Source organism: Channa argus, chromosome 1 (assembly GCF_033026475.1).
Source record: "Channa argus isolate prfri chromosome 1, Channa argus male v1.0, whole genome shotgun sequence".
Taxonomy (NCBI): Eukaryota; Metazoa; Chordata; class Actinopteri; order Anabantiformes; family Channidae; genus Channa; species Channa argus.
This window is the reverse complement of record NC_090197.1, coordinates 5,232,696-5,254,065: the sequence shown is the minus strand read 5'-3', so window position 1 is coordinate 5,254,065 and position 21,370 is coordinate 5,232,696. Positions and strand designations below refer to the sequence as shown.

The window sequence follows — 21,370 nt, the reverse complement described above, 5'->3', positions numbered from 1 at the left end:
GAAGGTGGATGGAATAAAACCTGCGGTAGCACACCGACAGACACAGTAGCAGTGGCCATGGACTCTGTGAAAAAGATACTTTTAATGAAGTGGAAAGTAAAGAAACCTGCAAACTAAAGGAGCTTATTGATTTGACAATAATGGAGCAGGCGGCCTCAGTCTTCCAGGGATTTTACAGACATAACGGCCTTTGTGGCCTTCGTGGACGATGAATAGAATTAAGAGCCACTCAGTTGAAACCTGTAAGGCCAAAAGAATATAAATATATAAAATCATATGGACAACACTATTTACAAAATGTTACATGAGGATCAAGTATTAAAACCTGTAAAAAAAAGGTGTATTTGCTGGCGTTTACAGTTTAATGAGCAGTTAGTTCATGTCTTTACGCTGCAATTCCATTTTGAGATCATGAGTAAAAGACCCCTGGGCTCAGACTGAGGCTCTGGCCCATGGGTCCCCCTGATCTCACAGGACTCAGCAGTCAATCCATAACTACAATAAACAACAAATGTCTTCTGATAAATTGGTTGATTTAACTGAGAGATGCACAACTCTCCACTTGGTAAGTAAGCAAAGCTATAAGTTACAGGCAGCATTAATTACCCCATAAGGGAATTTACAATAAATATAGAAAACAGCTCACGTCCACACTGTTATTAATAACTATTCATTCTGGCCACTTTAGCACAGCAGCACAAGAGCCAGAGATGCAAAAAAGAGCAAAGTTAATAGAAAATAATTCTTTGCAGCACCTGGCATTTGGACCAACCTCACTCTCTGTTTTTCACTGTGTTTCTGCTGTGGTCCCTCAGTCTCTCTGCTGCATAAATAATAAGAGCCAGCTCCATCGTTATGGAACAGCATGACAATTTGCTTGCCTGTGCTTCTTTGTCCTCCAGTTCACCCCTCTAACATGTTCGGCATTAACTGAAGTAAACGCTTTTTGCCACTACTTAAAAGCACGCACACAGACAAGGGATGAATGCCTGCATTGCCAGCCCAGCAGACAGCAGAGAGATGGACCGAGATTTCATCTTTTGTGCTTCTCTGTTACCATGGAGCTCAGACAGACCTTGTGATTTTTATCAAAAGGTTCAGACTCACACTAGCATAAATCAAACTTTAAAATAACAAAAGCATATTCATACACTACGAAAGATTGGATGAAAAGCTCATTGATGACCTTGCAGTAAACAAAATGGAGTAGAATTGCAGCACTTACACAGATATTATACTGTATATACTGCAATTTCTTTACTATTAAAGGACTGAAAACAAGTCCTAATCATTTTTAATCTTGTAACGACAGAAGATAGACATGACACATTTCCATTACAGTCAGTAATCTCAGGTGCATTGCTCGGATGACTCAACTGTTTCAGGTGCTAACCTTGGAGGAATCGATAATTCAAAATCCACACTAAAATGCACTGACTTGTCGAATCACTGTGTTCGCAGTTATCGCTCCCAACTTCTTGTAAGGATCACTAATCAAATCTGCTACACCACTGTCAATACGTTCACATGAATCATTTCAACCCGGCTGCTTTACAGGTTCTGTAGCTTGGAGCAGGATATGTCATTTTCTTTATGTTTTCGTCTGTTCTAACAAAAGTCAAGCTCATCACTACCTGAGCACCAGAGGACCTGCTAATGCAAAGAATGAAAAAGTTACATTACATAAGTTACATTAGGCTCACTTTTTAAACCCTTAAAGCAGCAGTCAGCCGCCCATATGAACAGTGAAACAGGTTTTTCTTGCTTTGACTGTAAATTAACCCTCTAAAAGATGCTTCCTATGTAAATGAGGTTCACAGTCCTCCATCTGTGCAAAAGTGCTATAAATGTTTATCTGTAAACTATGAAAAACTTCCAATCGTCTCCAGATTTGTCACAGCAGGTGGATGTCTTCCATTTGCAGCACGTTAAGTTCAGTGTTCACTGTTTTGGCGACTTTTCTTCCCCTGCAGCTCAACTGGGAAATACTGGGAATCCAAGATAAGACAAGACTTTACCGATCCCACAAAGGGGAAAATCCAGTGAAAAGACAAGCGCTCGATATTGCACCATGCCTTAAAAACCTCGCATTAAAAAGAATATTGCACCCGAGCACAAAAGTTACATAACAGACACAAACATTTCTCCCATAATAACCACTGTACTGATGTGTTGTACGGTTGTAGGGAGGAACAACCTGTGATAGCGCTCCATCTTACACTGGGGGCGTAAGGAGCTGCTCAGAGCCTCCACGGTGTGGTGCAGGGGGTGGGGGTGATTTAACAAAAGTGAAACTGTCCTTTAAGCATTGAAATCAGGCTACCTTGGCCTGTGGTGCTTTTATTTTGAAGAATATACTGTATTCTCATATTCTGCGTCTCCTTTTAAACAAATCAAATAAACTTTTTTTCCTTCAGCAGAGACTGAGCATTAAAGGTAGAGAATGAGCTCAATCATTCCCCTCGATTAAAATTATGCCTCACATTTATTGTTTTAGAAGTTTATTAGCAGTTACAACTGTGACATTGTTATTGGACGAATCAGATGCCCCACGTTTAGGGTGGATTCTCTGAATGTGTTCTTTTTTTGGGGTGGGGGGCTGGTTCTGTAGCCTTGTAACGTTCGACACTGAGTATAAAGTTCTATTTGTTTCCCATGTTTCCCAATTGTTTTTCTTCAAATTATTATTATGGTTGAGTCTCCTGTTGTCTGGACTTTGTGTCTGCTTCTATCCTTTTCAGTGTGTCATTAATTATTTCAGTCAGACCTGCACCATCCCGGCTTCTGTTTTGTTTCCCAGCGATGTCGCTCATCCAGGGAGGAGTCAAGGCCCTTTAAGTACCGGCACGACTAATTTTCGTCCTTGTTGTTTCCCTGAATGCTAAAAAGTTACAGCACTCAACTCCAATTTTGAAATGTCAGGGGGAGAAGGAATGGGCAGTGCAGCCCGGAAATCCAAAAGACAGCAGAGAAAGGAAAAAAAAACACAGCCATTGCTCACTTGTAGTGATTACACAGCAGTGTCAGCCATTTTACGGACAGTGAAGCATCAGTGGCCAGGCATTCATCCATGTGTCTCCTGCCAGCGGTGGATACGTTAGTGCTTTTAAGTGACTTCTGCTTCTATTTTCACACCCTGTTTCACAGTTGTAAATGTAAGTAAACAAGCGAAGTACAAAATTAGTTGCCAAGCAAAGTCGCTTAGAAAGTCCAACAAGCCACAGAGATTCAACACCCTTGAAAGCATGAAACTAAGCTTGAACCAGAACAAATACAGTTTAATTAAACACTTGATTTAGTCAATATAATCTGATCCACTGTGACTTAAAAAGGTTGCTCCTCAGACAACAATCAATACGTCCATATTAGAACCATCTGCAGCCACAACAGGGTCAGTCAAGGCCTCGCTAAAGTGCAGAATTTTAAATCCAATTAAACATGAAAACCCGTGTGCACCGAAGACAAAGTGGGGGAGAAATGGTTCAGAAACCCAAGGTCACACCTGCTGGCTAAACTCAGGAATGAGCCTAAAACCTGGAGCACTAGTACAGTATTTGACAAATGAGCGCACTCCAACTTTTTCTATTATAGGGATTAAACTGTCTCATTAATTAACAAGTAAAAATTAAACCCTACTGACACCTGCAGCTTCAACAAGGTGATGTAGTGAGAAGATAAGCTGTATCCCAAAGTACATCTGATCTTTTATTGTTACTTTAAGCACTCATCACATGGAACTCACTTTTTCTACATGTATAAAAGTTTATTGTACAAATAAAAAATATAGATAGTTTTGATTACTAGGAGAAGTTGATATTTCACATATACTCTGTGTACTCTGTGTATCAAAGCTTGTTCTCTGTAGTAAATTATTACATTGTGAACATCGAGAACAAACAGGAATTTTTGGGGGTTTTTTTTGAGCCGCAGACATACGGCTTTGGCTTTTCACTTCGAGTCTCAGTCTGCTCTACAAATGCTAGGAGCGCTTGTTTTTGACACATTACATCCCCACTTAGGGACCTGTCCTGTCGACAGTGTCAATCTGCTTCCAACTCATGTTATGCAAGATTTAAAACAAATGCACCCTTGATGCTACGCTAACAAAGTATGAACAGTGAAAGGGACTATTGTCATGTGAGAGGAAGCATTCGACATCTGAAACAAAAAGAACGACTGGTCAAATGATACAACACTATGCGTTAATGTTTCACCCTGTTGCTGCCTTAAACTTTTTTTTTTTAAGTTGATATTGACACTAGACGACTGAGTGTCGTTAATGCTTGATGCCCTGTTAGGTTTTCAAAACAGAAATGTTTGAAATGGAATTAAGGGAGGACGACGCAGAAGCGAGTGCTACATGGAGAAAGTGCCCTCAGTTATGAAGCAAAAACTATAGGAAATCATTTTCCTATGCTCTAAAAGGTGCGTTTATGTTAGGAATGCTAGTAGACTGAGCCAAGCACCAGGCTACATGTATGTAGGTCTAAGTCATTGTTGCTTTCAATCAAGAGTTGTTTGCAGTTTGAAAGTACCGAGTTGCTAAATGTATCTATAATTGGGTGCAGCTTTGTGTGATGTAGGCTTGCAGCTCTCATGTCATGCTGACATGATGCTCCAGCCTTGTTGCCGGCTGATCCACTGTATGCACACCTCAGCTCAGAGAACAAACACGTGTAAGACGACTTGCAGCATCGTTGCATCACACAACACCTTGCTTCATCAAACTCCGAATGAGATGTTGAAAAGCTGGTATGAAAGCACAGCATAAAAAATCCTTTTCATTTCTAGTATGATCCGCAGTGAAGCACGCAGACTTATAAAGTTCATCTCTTTCCCGTGCGTCTCATGCTAAACTGCGGCACAGCTTCAAACAAAATCTAACATACAACAAAGGCAACCTTTGCTGAAGTAAAATGGTGATGTAATACCGACATGGCCTGTCCAAAAAGCTACTGGCACTGATCCACCTTGACAAACACTATCTACCAATGGAGGAGACTCGGAACAAGCGGTGACATTCCCAGAACTGGCCAACTTTTCAAATTAAATAATTATTCCTTTTTAAGTGTAGGTTATTTAATCTTACTTTATGTACAGCTTGTCATGCTTCCTGTCCTGACGTGAATTTTTGAATTTATATAGAATGCAGTCATTTGTCTGCCAACGGGCAGATGCCCTTGGACCTCTGCTCCTGTTCAAGTCACCTGAAATCCCCGTCTACTCATGCAGATGTTGCCATTTTCCCCAATGATTTTTTTTTTGAAGGTTCAATTCCCTTCATGTTGTTGACTTGAGTTTTTCTGTTTCCTGTTCTAATTCCTATAAATACAAAAGAAAGTGAGCCTCAATTCAATATATATAAAAAAAAAAAAAACAGTACACCTGCATAATCAGTTTGCCTGTGTATAGTGACTGTACTTTCAGGCTGAACTGCAGTTGTAAAATAATTAATTAACACCTCATCTTTCTCACTTTCAACCTGGCTTATGTCTTAACCATCGAAGCTCCACATTTTGAGGTGTTGCCTGCAGAAACAATACTTCATAAAGATGGGAGTGCGTAGAGAAGCATGACAGAGATGCAAAGTATAACAAAAAAAGAACAGATTTCCTAATGAAGAGTGTACTTCATTTTTTTTTTTTTTTTACTGTTTTTTTTTTACAACAAACTAGAAGCAATTACTCAGTTTTGTTCCAAACTATGTTTGTACAGTACCTTCAGCTAGAGTTCTCCTAAATCCTGATGGAAACAGAAATAAGTTAACAAAATATTTCTTGACTAAGAGAACAAATATTCATCTTTCTGCAAATCCTCCCGCCCTGTGTGCTGACGCCTATTCAAGCTGTACAGTCAGTTCTTGCTCAGCTGCTCATAGGTTGCTGTGCTTTGCAAATTCACTCATTGATTCAGTTCTTGAGAGGTTAATTGAGCAAATATACACCCAGGGAACAGATGTTAAGACAAATGAGGCAAAAAGAGAACCGCTGGGTCATTTCGTTTTCTTCTGGATTGTAATAATTTTCTTCTTTTGTTTTTGTTTGAAACCATCTAAAAACAGCAAATTGTATTAATTCTCCATTTATAAAGGAACTTTTGATTGTGGCTGCTCTGAAAACTGTTCACCATAATAAGTAAATATGTAAATTCCTAAATGCATTTAATTTACAATGTTTCCTTGGTTTCATTAGATCTGTTGTATATATCATGTTTAAATGAAAAACCCAAAAGTTCCCTACCCTCCATGATTAACCGCACCATGTCTCCTGCTTCTTTGAATGTTCTACCAGTATACCAGTGCCTAAAAACCTCCCCATCACAGGAAAAAAAACAACAACTAGTGTTTAAGCACATCACAGGCCCTGTGCTAGAGAGCTTGTACTTTGCAAACAGGACTGTGGAAAGTGCAAAGTTGGCTAATAATTTGTGGCTTTAACATTGCATACAATCACTTGCTCCACTGTTTAGTTTGGCAAACAGTAGCTTCGAAAAAGGGATCATACATTCTTTAAAAAGACTAATAGTTATTAAATCCTTCAGGGGAACTTTCTGTTGGAGACCTGATTTCCCTACCTGGACACTTTCTTCCCAAGACTCACCTAAATATCAGATGAAAGAAAGTAGCACGGGAGTGATCTTTGCAGAGCAGCAGTGCAAAGTAAGTTCTTATCTATCAGTTTTTCCTGGTGACTGTGGACAGTGTTCTTGCTCTATCTCTGTAAAAGACAGTGACCTATCTCCTCTGTCAGCATCTCAGCTTTCATTCTGCAAAAATTCAATACGGCAAAGGTGAGATGCAACAGAAAAGGGCAAAAAAAGAGTACTTGGAGTAGTAGTACTTGGGTTTGCTGCCTTTTTGTACCTTTGTAAGTCTGTGCTGCTCTGCAAGGTTAATTCTGTCAGGAGAAACAAGCTGAATGTGTTAAACTCAAAAACCAAATGAAGACAGCGTGAGCTACGGAAGACTTAAAAACATGACTAAAACAGCTGACACACTCCAAAAATAAATGACCCTTGTTCGGTAATCAAATGATAACAGACAGTGTTTTTATTTTTCATGAGCGTCGCCTATTTATCAGGCTTTCAACTAAGTATTGTCAGTGATTTGAATACTTCCCCTCATCTGAATTTTGCTCAGAGGCATCATCTGCTGCAAAACAAGACCGGGGTCAATTCCAGATCGTAGCATGCACAGTGTATAAAATTCTGCCCAAATGAAAGGTTTTTCAGATGCAAATGGCTAATGGGAAGTCAGAATATCATAGAGAAGTCCAGAGGGAGAAACGTTAGGCTGAAATGTCAAGTTAATGTGTTTTATCATGAATGTTGGCAACTAAAACAGACGCCTATTGAGGCCAGCTCAGGTTAAAGATTCACCCTGGGACACTGAAAAGAACTGAAAGTGATTACAATAAGATATGATGGGAAAATGGAATTCTTGAATTGCTAATTCGAAAATCAAGTGTTGAACAAATGTTTTCTTCTAACGCTTCCAGTTGTTGTACAAGCTTGTTCAGATTGTACAAAATCCAAATCTTTTTGAGACTGACTTACAAAAACAGGACTATGACAGCCGAACTTCTGTCACAATGGGACCCAACAAGTTAATTCATAATTTTGACACTTTTCTATTTGTTTTAAAACTTTTAAAAATAAACTGCCATAAGGCTTATGCATCCCTAAATATCTTGGCAAGTTTGTCTTAAAGATACAAGAGAAGAGAAAAAATAATCTGATAAAGTACCAGTCTTCAGTCAGAGCTCAAACTCATGCTTTAGCACATGGGACCAATAAGACCAAATCCTGAATGATAAGATCTGGAGCAAAGTTATATTTTTGGAGATAAAGGCAAAGAGGCCAGATTGAGGTGGTTTAGACATGTTCAGAGGAGAAACTCTGAATATATCAGTAGAAGGATGCTGAGGTTGGAGCTGCCAGGCAGGAGGTCTAGAGGAAGAGCAAAGAGGAGATTTATGAATGTAGTGAGGGAGGACATGAAGTTGTGAGAGAAGAGGATGCAGACGACAGAGATAGATGGAGGCACATGATTCACTGTGGAGACTCCTGAAAGGGAACAGCTGAAAGGAAAAGCCATTGAGTTTAACCCAAAGGTTTTGAGGAGTAGCTGAGCACATAGTTTATTACAGTTCAGTCAGGTTTCCACATCATCATCCATGTTTGTTTAAAGGACCTGATATACTTCTGTTGAAACAGGAAAGAACATTATTGCCACAATGTTGTCACAATGACGTTCATGTACTTTAACTGAAACTAGCCCAGACCAATGGACCCAGTTCCCCTCAAACTGAACATTTTCCCAGTAGTGTCTACATAGTTTGGATTTGTAAGGTGAATAGCAGGAGGGTGGAAGGTGAAGAACAGGAGACATTATAAAATCCAAATGCTCATCAGTGCTTAAGGGCAATGTGTTGCTTTTTTTTCGTTTTAAAGGTTTATTTTGTCTCCTGTTTTTGTTATCAGCCTTAAAAGTGAGGGGTGGGGGGTGTCGGGGGGTAAGCTTGAGTCTGCACCCACTGGTAAACATATTGAGCTGCAAAAGGTCAGGAGCAAACCGACACAGTGGGGTAGAACAAAAAGGTATTTCTCAGGTCAAGGGAAGGAATTGAAAGTACCCCGAGAGGGGACACCTTAGATTTGGCAGTATTACTGTACAACTGCTACATATGGCCCCTGGAGAAGAGGGTATTGGGCTGTGACTTAGCACTCGCTAACGAACCTGCCAACGCAGATGAGCGAGGGGGGGGAGTGGAGGTGCTTAGGGGAGATCTCACAGATCTCATTAGATCTGAGAGAAGGAGAAAGAGACAGACACAGTGAGACAGCAGAAAGGTGAAACAGCATGATTGATGGGGTGTGAAATTGTGCTTAACTTGTCTCGGTATGATGTCATGCTATCAGAACAGCTAGATACTGACCTCCTCCCAGCCTCGCCCATTGGTGTAGGAGATGACATCGAGCAGCGGGTTGGACAGGTAGCCGTCACTGTTGAAGGAATAGTCCCGCCCACCAATGGATATGTTGGTGAAGTACCTATGAGATGAGACAGAAGAGCAGAGAGGTGGAATCAGAGGTACGACATTATAGTCAGAATCTTAGCGTTTGTCCTGTAAAGTAGCACTCGACTTGGAATGGTGCCATTATGAGCTCTCATCAGCTCAAAATAATCGAAGTCATTTTCCTTAAACGTGTACATCTGGCTCAACTGAACTCGGACTTTGTTTCACCTTATTTACTGACACTTCTGTTGAGAGCAGGTAACTTTTTCACAACAACAGAAGGAACAGTTGGTTTACAACTTCTGCTGCTCTGTTGATCTCATTTACAGCCATCACTGTGTTTGCATCACTGCTTTAAACACAAGCTTTAAACAATGCAAACAGCCGTGAACAGGCCAAAGACCTTTTGGCTTGTCCTGCAAGTATCAGTCAGCATGTTCATTTGGCACATGCCAGAGGCCCCTTCTTGACTCAACCCTCAACAAGTTGTACCAGGGACACCTCGAAGTCAGGAAGAGCGTGAACCTCTGACCCTATGGTCATTGGGTGGCCACTGTAACACCTGGGCCACTGCCACCATGGTTCTGGTTTGCTAATCAGAGATGTGGTCAAGAGCTCAGAATCACGGCCCGTGTACCAACTGTTCCAGATGAAGTAGGTTAACACCTGAATCTGAAATGTCTCATTTGTCAGTTCATAAGCTTTCTTGTTTCAGGCTCTGGCTAAAATCTTACTTTACTCTTACAATTTATATGACCAACATTGTAAAATGTTTCATTTTCAACAAATGATATGTTTTTTTTGTTCTATTGTGAATAAAATATGGGTAGATGGGTCTGCAAATCATTGTGTTCTGTTTTTGTTTGGGTTTTACACATCTTCCCAACATCTTTGGAATTGGGGCTGTAAAACAAAACACATTTCTGTTGATATGAGAAGAAATCACATTGTTAAGGTGAGACCAAGAAGAAGTGATGTAACGAGAGAAAGAAGGGTCCACGGAAATATTGCCTAACCTTCTGCAGCATTTCTCTGAGTGTTTGCCCGAGAAGAACGAAATAAGAGGGACAAAAGCCGAGAGAGACTAAACCTTGGAGGACAAATACTTGAGAATACTTTTAATGCGGGGAAAGACAAAAGCAAAGAGCGCTGGCGCAAAGCAGTGATGGTGTGAGCGAGACAGAGAAGAGCCTTACCTTTGATGTTTTTTAATGAAACTTCTACCTTAAAAGCATCTCCAAAAAAAAAAAAAAAAAAAAAAAAAAGCCCACATCAAAGCAGTCTAATGAGACCAGCCCACACATGGAGAAACACACAGGCAGCCTCGCTTACAGGAAACCTCAACATCTCAACTCAAAAAAAAAAAAAACTCTTAATCAAATGCAATCAGACTTCAAAATGGGCAAACATATCCACTGTAGCAATACACTGCAGCAACTAAAGCGATTAATAAGCCCAATGCACTTCTTAATATATTGTTAAACCCTGGTTTTCATATCAAAAGTCATTTTAGCACCGTGTACTGTCACATTCCCCTTATGAATATAGAGTAAACGATAGAGAGCAGGAGGTGGTGCAGTGATTTATATTTATAATAAAATCATTGATTTTATGGCCGTGTGTGCAAATAAAACTATTGATTATGGCGGAAAAGAATAAAAGTTTTATAGACAAGTACATGAAAGATGTGTCAATCAACAACTGAGCAGCTGACTATGTATCAGTGTCAAACATGGCCACAGAAATTTCCCTTTTGAGGCCACAACCAACATTTATGTTTGTTATATAATTTAAGAGCCCGAGTCAACTTGTAACCCAAGAGCTGGGCGTTCACTGTCCTATAGAAGAAGAAATACTGTAATTGTTGGTGAGATTTCTGTCAATAAACTAATCAATGGCACAGACATGTGGCAGCATCCATACGCTTTGTCCTGGTTCTATCATCTTGGGAAGACCACTGGGTTGTATGTGTCTTTACGGCCTTGACATAATAAAGGTTACAGATGGAGAAAAGGCTCAACACTTTTGGACAGAGTCTCCTTGAAGACAACCAATTTCTGCTTCTGCCAATTTCTGCTTAAGGCTTTAATGTCTGAAAAGATATTTTTAGATGCATTGCACTTTTAATCTTCTGTAGAAAAGGGGATTTCAGAAAAAGTCACTTTGCACACCTGCACAGCATCATCATCATCAGGGACATACAGTATCGTCCGCCAGTGGCTCATTATCGCTTGGGTTAAAGTGCAAAATATGCCTTTAGTCATAGCTTGCATTTAAGTTATGTATGAAGTGAAAGGCAGAAATAATGCAAAGCCGCATTAAAAAGCAGCTTACAGAGTCAACGGATCAGGATATTACATGCACATCCCTGATATCATATTCTGTTTTCCAATAATACACGGTGCGACCACGAGCTTATCGCTGCTATTGTAATGAAATATGGTGTTTAGCACTTACAAACATATCTCAGTAATCTGAATATTTCCTTTTTAAGCTTTATGCAGAAGCTTTCCTTCCTAAGGACGAGTCAAAGAAGGACATACGGCTGTGCTCCTGTAGGTGAACGCACCTAAAAGGTCACTGTCACTATTTACTTTGACTCTATTTCCCAGAAGGGGAGACAGTTGGGCTTTAGTCAGGCACTTTACATTTCAAAATGAAATTCACTAAGTGGTCGACAGGAACCTGATTTACTTTGGTCCTGGCAAATATACGAGACGCAGCAACTCCCTGCATTGATGATATGCAGCGCCTTTAGGAAAAACACATGAACGCAGACATGAGCAGCTACTGCTTCTTGTCATTGCCAGCAAACAATATGGTCCAACTGAACATCTGCGGGTGAAGAGATGGTGAAATTGGAGCTCTGAAAAGAAACACATGCAAATTGAGAGTCGGCAGAGAAGTTGAGAGGATGTGTGAGGCTGCAAGCGGAATTGCTTCCAGGTTGTATTAAACATACATTTCTACCCTGCCATATAATCAAAGTGTGGGCCACGGCTTTTGAGCGACCATTACATTGGAGCGATATTGGAATTTCAGGGTACGCATGTAATCATGTTGGCCTGCAGCAGCCGAAATAAAAATCCAGCCAAAACACATTCGGCACATCTACAGATCACACACACACAATCTCTGAGGGCACTTGGATAAGAAGTTACTCGCACTTAGGTTTCTGAATTTGTTTCAAACCATTTTGTGACTGGAAAGTGGTCTGGCCCTGCCTGCGAAGAAGCTTTTTAGGAGGAGACCTCCAACCTGCTGCCTTTCCCATGACCTCCAGGATGTCGCCTGCTATCTGGAAGGCCCCTGAAGGTTTGAGCATTTCGCTTTCACCGGGTTTCACCCCATAGAAAAAAAGTTTTTTGAAAGCTCAGAGTCGAATAAATCAGGAGCATTTCCATCCCCTCTGCTGGTCACTACCCATCTCCAGTTGCTGTCTAACTTCTATTCCTCCCACTTCTTCTATCATTTTTTTCCCTATAACCTCATTCTCTAGCCTCCGCTTCCTTCTTTCGATCTGACATCTCAAATTCTCTTGATGTTTCCACATGGAAGTTACAGTGTAGTGTGAACCAGAAATGAGAGAAGTGAGACAGTACAAAGAAGCGGCAGGAGGCGGAGAGACCATTAGACCAAAGGAAAAGATGGACGAGCGATAGAAGAGCTGCAAGAAAGCCAGAATTCTCAAGAAGGTGGAGACAGACAGACTGGGAGCCAGAGGAAAAGGAGCTGTTTCTATCTGCTGAGCATAGTTTGAATGCTGATATATATTTATTGATTTTTTTTTTTTACAGCAACACAACAAAAAGTAGCCAGCTTCACCATAGACAGTAAGGAAGAGACATCTAAGGTTAAAAAAAAAAGTTCTGCTATTTGTAGCATTTGTAGCATTTCCGTTTACAAAGCTTCCTTTGTGTCCTTGTTTTTTTTTTTAATGAAGTTGACTTTTCTTTATGTGGCTTTTATTCCTAGTCTTTCGCAAATTACTGTTATAAATGATCGTGTTGTAAAGGCTTCTTCCATTTTTCCCTCTTAACACACTTGTTTTTTCAGTGAACGAGGAATTTAACTGATGTTTTTGCAGGTGATGAAAAACAACACGAGCATCATTTACTTGCAGCTAAAATGCAAACGTGATTAGTTTCGGGAATAAAAAACGTAATTTCAGCCATATTGTGTTTCCTGTTACGATAATGACAATATGTTGTCATGTAACATAAACGGTGAGTTGCTAATACGATGATAGTGATCATATCAAAGAAATGTTTGCAGACAATGTGTTGTGTTGTCCAACACAAATCTGCAGGATGTTGTTTGACTACTTATTCAAGCGTTTTATGGTTGTGATTAGTCAGGTACTGGTTAGGGTCAGAGGAAGATCGAGGGCTGGTGTAATAGAGTAATGTCTAATGTGGTTTTACATAAAACGCATCTTATTGCATCCACGATCTTACTCTAACCCTAAAGTAAGCAGTTTTCTTGTCTGAACCTAACCAGACTCGGGGGGCCAGACTCAGGAACCGACCTTGGCTCGACAGTCCTGTGTATTATACACCCGACAGCCCTGGCAGCTCCTTTTTCTGTACCGATTCATTAATTCAAAGTATACGTTGCATCAAAACAGTTACAAAATCGTATATATTTGCAGTTTAGTTGTATAGAAATTAAATTTTTTGTATATGCGGTTGCAATCAACAAAGCCACAACCCCCAGACCCTCACCAACAACTCAAGTATCTCATGGAAATAGTTTTATAAGCATGATGTCAGAGGAACAAATTCAAACAATCAGTTTAATCTGAATATTCAACTACCTCAGAAGTGTGAGCTGTCAGAGCTAATGGTCAGATCAACAATAACCCCTGTTGCATCACAACCCTGTAAGACTAAACTGAAAACACAGATAGATTTTTGCAGAAAACATAATCGGAATCAGAATACATGAGCTATTATAATAATGACCATACGTATTTCACAAATACATTCATAGTAATATTAAACTTTAATATTAATAAAGTTTAAAAAATGCAATCAGAACCTCCTTTATTTCGTTTCAGAACAGTTAAGAGGAAGTGAGAAGAGAAGAAGACACTGATGTGAAGAGAATTTAAGGGGGACAGAAGCAGATAGATAAAGGAAGCAAAAATGTAATCGAGGAAGATTTGGTCCAGGTAGAGACACACTGTCCTGTGTTTGAGGGGGCGATGATTGAGGGATAAAACAAGGGAAAACCATTGTTCGCCCCAGTTAATCCACGTTTTCGTTTGTAGGAATAAAGTTTACCATCCTCTCCTGCTTCAAGCTCACAGAGCTCTAAAGAAAATCTTCTCGCAAACCAATGTGTAGAAATGTGTGTGATGATTCAGTTTGATGACACATATAGGCATAAATGGAACAGATGGTCAAGCATGAACGAGTTCTTCCCTGTGGTTTTTCAAGTCATTGTACAGTGGCTCCTCACCTATTTCTGAAAAACCTTTAAAAGGCCGCACTCTGCTCTTATGTGCTGGATTGTCTCAGGGACCCCAGCCTCTAGTGATCATGTATTTAGATTCTGTTTCTGTGCTGCCATGATTAGTGCGTCTGTGTTGTCTTTTGGTCCACATTACAGCTCAGTCCTGAATTGTTGACATCATTCACTTCTTCCTTCTGCCAGGGAAACCTACCATGAAGGGGTTTATACTTCTATGATGGTTCCTGCTCTTCCTTCCCTTGCTCCTCTGGTTTCTGCTGCCAAAGTTATTTAGTAAGCACATCATCACCTGGGGCCATCTTCCTTCCTTTGTCTGTTCCTCATCGGGGGAACTTGTAATTATCTCAACAATCTCCTCAGTTCTGATGACCTGTCATTTCTTGGTGAGTGAATCAATGCCTTGTTCACTCCTGGCTTTCATCTTGATGTCCTCCATGGAGAAGAAATGGCTGATGGTCGTTCCATTTCAGTAATCATTTTCCTGAACCTCTCCTTGTGAGAATCTGGCTGCAGGAGTTCAGCCATATGCAAAGCAGCAGTGGTCACAGAGCATCTCTGTGGTGAAGCATTGAACTTGATTTTGGCCTATAGGGCTTTTTTCCATGTCCCCATTGAGTTCTCGATGAAGGGTCTTAGAGTCCTGCATTCCAGCATCCATGTGTGACATCTTGAGTCGTAGACTCTTTACATTTATATTTTCAACTTACTCGGCAATAAAGGTCCTCAGCATCACAGTTTGTTGTGACAGACACCATCCCTTTTACAGGCCGTATAGTCCTACACACCTCTTCATCTGGGATCACATCAAATTCTATGATGTGTTTTTTTTCCCCTCCTTATTTTGGCCCTTTCATCATTGAGTGTCACTGATGAAAGACCAAAGACCTTCAGCATTTTGCATTCCTAGCATAAGATTTCAGCTTCCTACTCACAGCCAAAAACTAAATAAATCTGTGCATGTTGGCGGGAACGATCACTGCGAGCGTCTTAGTAGGTACTAAATGTAGCACTTCATTCATTCAAATAATGCTTCACTTTGGAACGTAATCATTCACTCCTTGCATTCCCTACAAAACCGTGGTCGTTTTTGCAGTTTAGTTAGTAATTTTTGGGAGACTTTATTGACCAGTGCCATCATGTTTGAGGGTGTGAAAACAAAACGCTTCAAGCTGCTTCAATTGCCTGCTAGGGGGAAGAACAAGATGAAATTCGCGCTGATATGTACACTAATGTATACAAATCCGGTTCTGTGAGCTTTGGCTTCACTGGCTCCTGAGGAAATTTACATGCGAGGTGTTTTCTGTCTGCTCTTGGGGTTGATGAAAGCACTGAACCTAACAGGAAATGTGATTTGAAACTTCAGTTTCTCAACGCGAACAAGACCTTCAACAGTACACAATGATTAAGAGTCGATAAAAGATTGATTCATTTGCTCCACATGACCTCATGTGGAATATGATGGGGTTTTTTTTCCGGGTGCTTGGTTACTCATTCTTACTTGGTGATAAGCCCATTACAGAACCTTTACTGCACTGCCATTGGCCCACACTATTCTCTGTTGCAATTTTCGGCTGACCAGTCGCACTGAAGGCCATCTCAGCCTGGTAACCACAAGTGTGCGGAGCTGTCATGACTACAGATGGTGAAGATTACACTTCAAAAACTGCTGCTTTCGTTGAACAGGCATTGGATTCGCTAAATGCTTTTGTGGAGAACAGATGATTCGATGCTACATAACGTGCTGTTTTACATTTTATTAAAAAGTACAAATTTAAATGCCCACGAATCGTAAAACTAAAAGAAACTGTCTGAAGAAAGTGTCTGACGAGAACAAAGATGAAAAGATGATGATTATTATGAGGTTTCAGTTCAGCATTTTAAAGTCAGTAACACCAAGATAGGAGAGCTGCAGCAGAAAAACATTTTTTTTTTTTGGTAGATGTATAGATTTATCTCACATACGTTTCTTCATGCAGAGGTTCGAACCAGAGACAGAAAAAAATCCATTCAGGCAGAGAGACTGAAAACAAAATGTGTGTCCTGTTTGACTGATAAGGAGTGTGTACTAATGGTTTACAGTCCTGCTCTAATAGGCATAAAAGATCCCACCGGCTGAGTGTGTGTGTGTGTGTGTGTGTGTGTGTGTGTGATATTCCATCAGTGGAAACATTCAGCCTCTTTGGCCCCTGTTAGAGAAAAGCTTTCTGTGTAACCATGGCAACTTCTTCCAAAGGAAAAAGAAAAAGACATGAGGAGTTATAGAGAGCGATAGACAAGCAGGGAGGGAGGAAAGAGAGAGGGGGGGGAAAAAATGGCATGCTGGCTTGAATGATCAAGAGCCATTTCATGCTTCGTGTAATGGAAATTTAGGATATGTCAGCGTTTATTCTTCATTTTTTTTTCTTATTTGCATCCTCTTATCTGTCACTCTCAGTTTTTTTGCAGGGTTGATGATAGATTCAAGTCAATTACATACTGTAGAGTGTCACATACTTTCAGGAAGAAACAAAAAAGAGAACAAATAGATAATAAGAAGATGACAACTCAAAAAGGCCAGTCCTCGAAAAGTGGCCACCACTTCTCTAAAGATCACTTCTCATTCAGATCAACTATACGGAGAGTTTAATGCAGTAAGTAAACTGCCACTGAGCTTCAAAAGACATTTTCCTGCAGCATATTTGACCACGAATAACCAATATTTACTTTGGTCAAGAAGAGACAAAGGCAAAAAAAACAAAAACAAAACAATAACAAATAAACCAAAAATATAAATTAAAATACAGACCACAAACCATAACAACCAAAACTAGGTGCAAAATGACCAGAGGCACACAAACTGGTGAAAAATGAGACTAATAATTACCACCAACTTTGCAGAGGCCTCATTTGTAGCTGTTAAACTCACAGGGAAACGATGTCTGAGCCTGTGCCGGGAGCCGGAAGGTTGAGATAAAGACGTTTTGCCAAGGTTCGGGTAATTGGTGCATCCAGCGCTAACACAAACCGTCTGTACATCGTCAAGGTTTTTCTCCGCCGCCGGCAGATACGTTGTAGAGACGGGGTAGCGTCAGGTGTTCTACTCATGGCCAAAAAAACTACTGTTTGAGTTGGTCCAATAATCCAGACTCTTTTCTTCATTGTTGTTTTGTTTTTTTGTGCCAGTTTGTTGCTTTCTGGCATTTTGTAATTTTATTAATCCAATAAAGTACACTCCTTCACTCCTTTATCTTCTTTATCATCCTTCTCTATTTTACCTCACTTCCCCCGGACATTATTTACTTGGAGGCTGATTCATTCATTAGGGAGTTAAACAAACAAATAGATGAACGAATAAAGACCTTGTGAAGCAAATAGTCATTGGTTGTTGCCATCTGCATCCCTCTGCGTTTCCCACCTACTTTGTCTTATTGACTGCGATGACTCATAGTTCAATACTCCACATGAGAAAACCACTGAGGTCCTCAGACCCGTCCTCTGCTCATACACTGTGGAGAATAATGTTTGTGAACACACACGTGTGCAGGGTAAAAAAGACACAGAGGCCTTTGGCTAAATCACACAACGCAAATGAAAGACTTGTGACCACGAACAGCAAAGGGAGGAGGCAGCCTGACAGAGATGTAAAGGCTATCATGATTCCTGTGTGACTCATAGCTTCTGCAGCGCAGGAGACAAAATCTGTTAAATGTGATTTAACTGGGCTACAACAGAGCTGTGCAATATTCATAAATCACCACAAGATTCATTGTGAGACATTTTTAGATGTCGTCAAGAGGACTGTCAATCTAAATTAAACCGTGAGCCACCGGGGAAGAGTTGAGGGGAAATTGGTTGCACCAATTTGAGACAACCCAGGAAGCACAAGAGCAAAAGTGTGGTGGATTGATTTCAATACAAGTTGCTGAGCAAGCAACATTTTATGAAAATGCATTTTCAGGCTTATTCAGCATGAGTCTCTGAATGAGCTAACAAATGGCCTGCACACAAAAACTGGAATATTTTAGTTATTCTACAATGGACCAGATGAATAGAGATTTCGCAGCCATTTACAAAAATGTATTTTATGCTTTTTAGTTGCTGTGCACTAATTGTGTTTGGCCCACATCACCTGACCTAATGACACTTCCCAAAGAGTCAAATTGCACAGTGCTACACTATGGAATGCTCCAGGAGAGACTTTATGCACACAAAGTGTGTAAGGGTCAGCCACTGAACTTCAGGATAAGGTGAAGTTAGGAGTCAAACTGCATGAAAACAATCCTTACATACAGTGACAATGCACACACCTGTTTCCTTATTCCTTACTAAAGTTACCACGTGCACCTCATTGTGTATTAATCATCATTAAAGTGCGCAACCTCTGGGACATGAGTCGAACCCTGGTCTTATATGGGGAAAGTCCTGTGTCCTGTATGATCCACCATCTCGTCCATTGCTTTTGGCATAAAAATTGAAAAATCCGAGCTTCTGTTGACTGAACTGACTGAACACTCCATCACTGATCCACGATGCAAATGGGCACCTTCAGCACCAGTGCGTAAAACTAAAAGACTGAACAAAGTGGTGGTTTTTGACACCTCCGGGATAAGAAAAGGCCGGTCATTATTATTATTAGTGGTTCCGTTCCATTTGCGTGAAAATAATTCTAATGGCAAAACCTCAATTATTCATTGTGTAACACCTTTTTACACAGAATCCATTTGGACATTTTGACATGTGAAATTATCATTTGAAGGGGGATTTTTGGTGTTTGGGGTCACTGTCATAACTCATTGGGACTGAATTCTACATTTGATGTTGGTGATGTATTAAAAAAAAAAAACGTAAGACTCTCTAACTCTCGAATTTACAGTGTTAACTTCCTAATGCAGTTTAGCCATTTTGACTCACTGCCAATTCACATTTCTGATCCCTTTTCTACATTTTTGAGTTTGATACTCAAAAGGGGTCGTGCTTGAAACAATCCCCTACAATATGAGAAAAACCCTCAATAACCCTCTACAGCAGCAGGGCCAGGAAGATTTCCTGGAAACTGTTAGCAGCGGTAGAGAACAACCTGCTCTCCTCGCCTAAAGGTGCGACGCAGCACTGAAAGGATTAAATGTGAGATGGAAATGTGAGGGGGAGAGGTGGGATTGGGCCTTTACTCTCACAACATCCTTGAGAGCTCACAGAAATACCTTGGGTCTGAGTCCAGTCAAAGCCTTGGGCATCCACCTCTGTTCAGTCCCCCTCCTGAGGGCAGCAGTGGATGAGACTCTCCAAGAAAACAAAATTCTCTCAAATATTCTCATCAGTTCAACAGCTGCATCAGTGGACAAAAAGCACAGAGGCATAATGATGAAAACTCATGTGCATTCATGGTTCTTTTTACCTTTTTTGGTTTTGTTTTAAATCCATGAACCTTCGAGCCCTGTGGGAGCCATCGCAGCACCACTGATGTGTAAAATTTGAGTTCAACGTGAAATCATGCACGAGCGTGTCTCGGAGTGGGGGGGGGTTGGGGGTGGGGGGGTTCTGAAAGTGTGTGACACTGAAATAAGATCAATATGATCAAAGACGCACAGCTTAACTCAAAGAGGAGGGGGAGGAGACGCAGAGAAGCAGAACTCGAGAAATAAGGGGGGAAAAAATGTATATTAAAACATAAAAACAGAAGTTGATTGAAAGGAATTTGCCCTTGTGGCAAAATAATTTTTTAATGCTTCGGACTCAAGACGAGATGGAGGATTCAAATACAGAAAAATCTGATCTGGCCAGAGCTTTGATTCTTTTAGTATCATTTTTTCAAATTACATTTCTGTTTCTCAACATCAAGCTGTTGTCTCACTCTCTGCTCGTCTTCCCCCCATTTCACCATTCCATTTCCTTTTTGTCTTCTTCATCTTTCCTTTCTCCCCCACTTACTCGCCGTCTTTCACCTTGTCTCTCTCATCCCAGCGGTGTTGTCATGGTAGTGTGTGCACCTTGGCATTGCATTACGTTTTTCCGTTAACGGCGTACACGGCCGGGCTGAACCGCAACAAAACTCTGCCCTGTACTAACAGGAACACGCATTAAGGAGGACATGGGCGAATGTAGAGAAGGGAGGAAATGAAAGGTTGGATCTAGGATTGACATAAATGTAGGAGTGTATCCAAAGGTGAGCAAGAGAAATTGCTATAGAACTGCTATTGGGTAACAATGGAGAAAGCCTCTCAACTTTTGGAGTCAGTAACCTGTATAAAAGTCATCAGAAATCTAAACAAAGTGCATGTGAATTTGAATCCTTTGCATAATGATGTAATAGAATTATTCAAATTGAGCTTTAGGTGAAAGGATGACACATCAGGGAAAAGAAAGGTAACAAAGCCATAAGTAAATAAGGGAGAGGACTGGGAACCGAGAGGGAGGAAAATGAGGGATGGAGGACAGAAAAGGACAAAGGGGGAAGGACAGGAGGAGCTGAAGGCGAGAAGAAGAGAGAAAACACACAGCTGAGGACGAGGGAAGATACAGAGAGGGAACAAGTGATAGAGAGACAAAGAGGAACATGTTAGGGTGGAAGGAGGAGAGGGAAGTGAGCACTGGGAGGAGAGGAGAGGAGATGCGCTTTCAACATCAAACAGCATCGAGAGGAGTTGAATTTGCATGTTTATAAGCAGGAGTGACAGCGCGTGTATTACACACACACCACACACATTCATATTAGCACTTCACTCATATCATCACACTGACGGGACACTGCCTTCATTAGCGCTGGTAGGACGGGTCGCAGCAAGGATACCAGCGATAGTGTTTGTGTGCGTTTCACAGGGTTGACAGCTTTCAGAGCGATGGAGGCAGAAGTCAAAGAGCCCGAGGAGATCCGCTCGCCGTCACCCACGACGGGCCATTTC

The 21,370-nt window shown here is 40.8% G+C and overlaps 1 protein-coding gene across 1 annotated transcript in view; it reads right to left on the bottom strand.

Annotated features, from left to right (window-relative positions):
• The window catches only part of grin2da (glutamate receptor, ionotropic, N-methyl D-aspartate 2D, a), a 190,880-nt gene that overhangs the window by 58,226 nt on the left and 111,284 nt on the right, over positions 1–21,370 (bottom strand). The window contains exon 8 of the mRNA XM_067521543.1: positions 8,937–9,051. Within this exon, the coding sequence (XP_067377644.1) occupies positions 8,937–9,051 (115 nt within the window). The remainder of the gene's footprint in view (positions 1–8,936; positions 9,052–21,370) is intronic.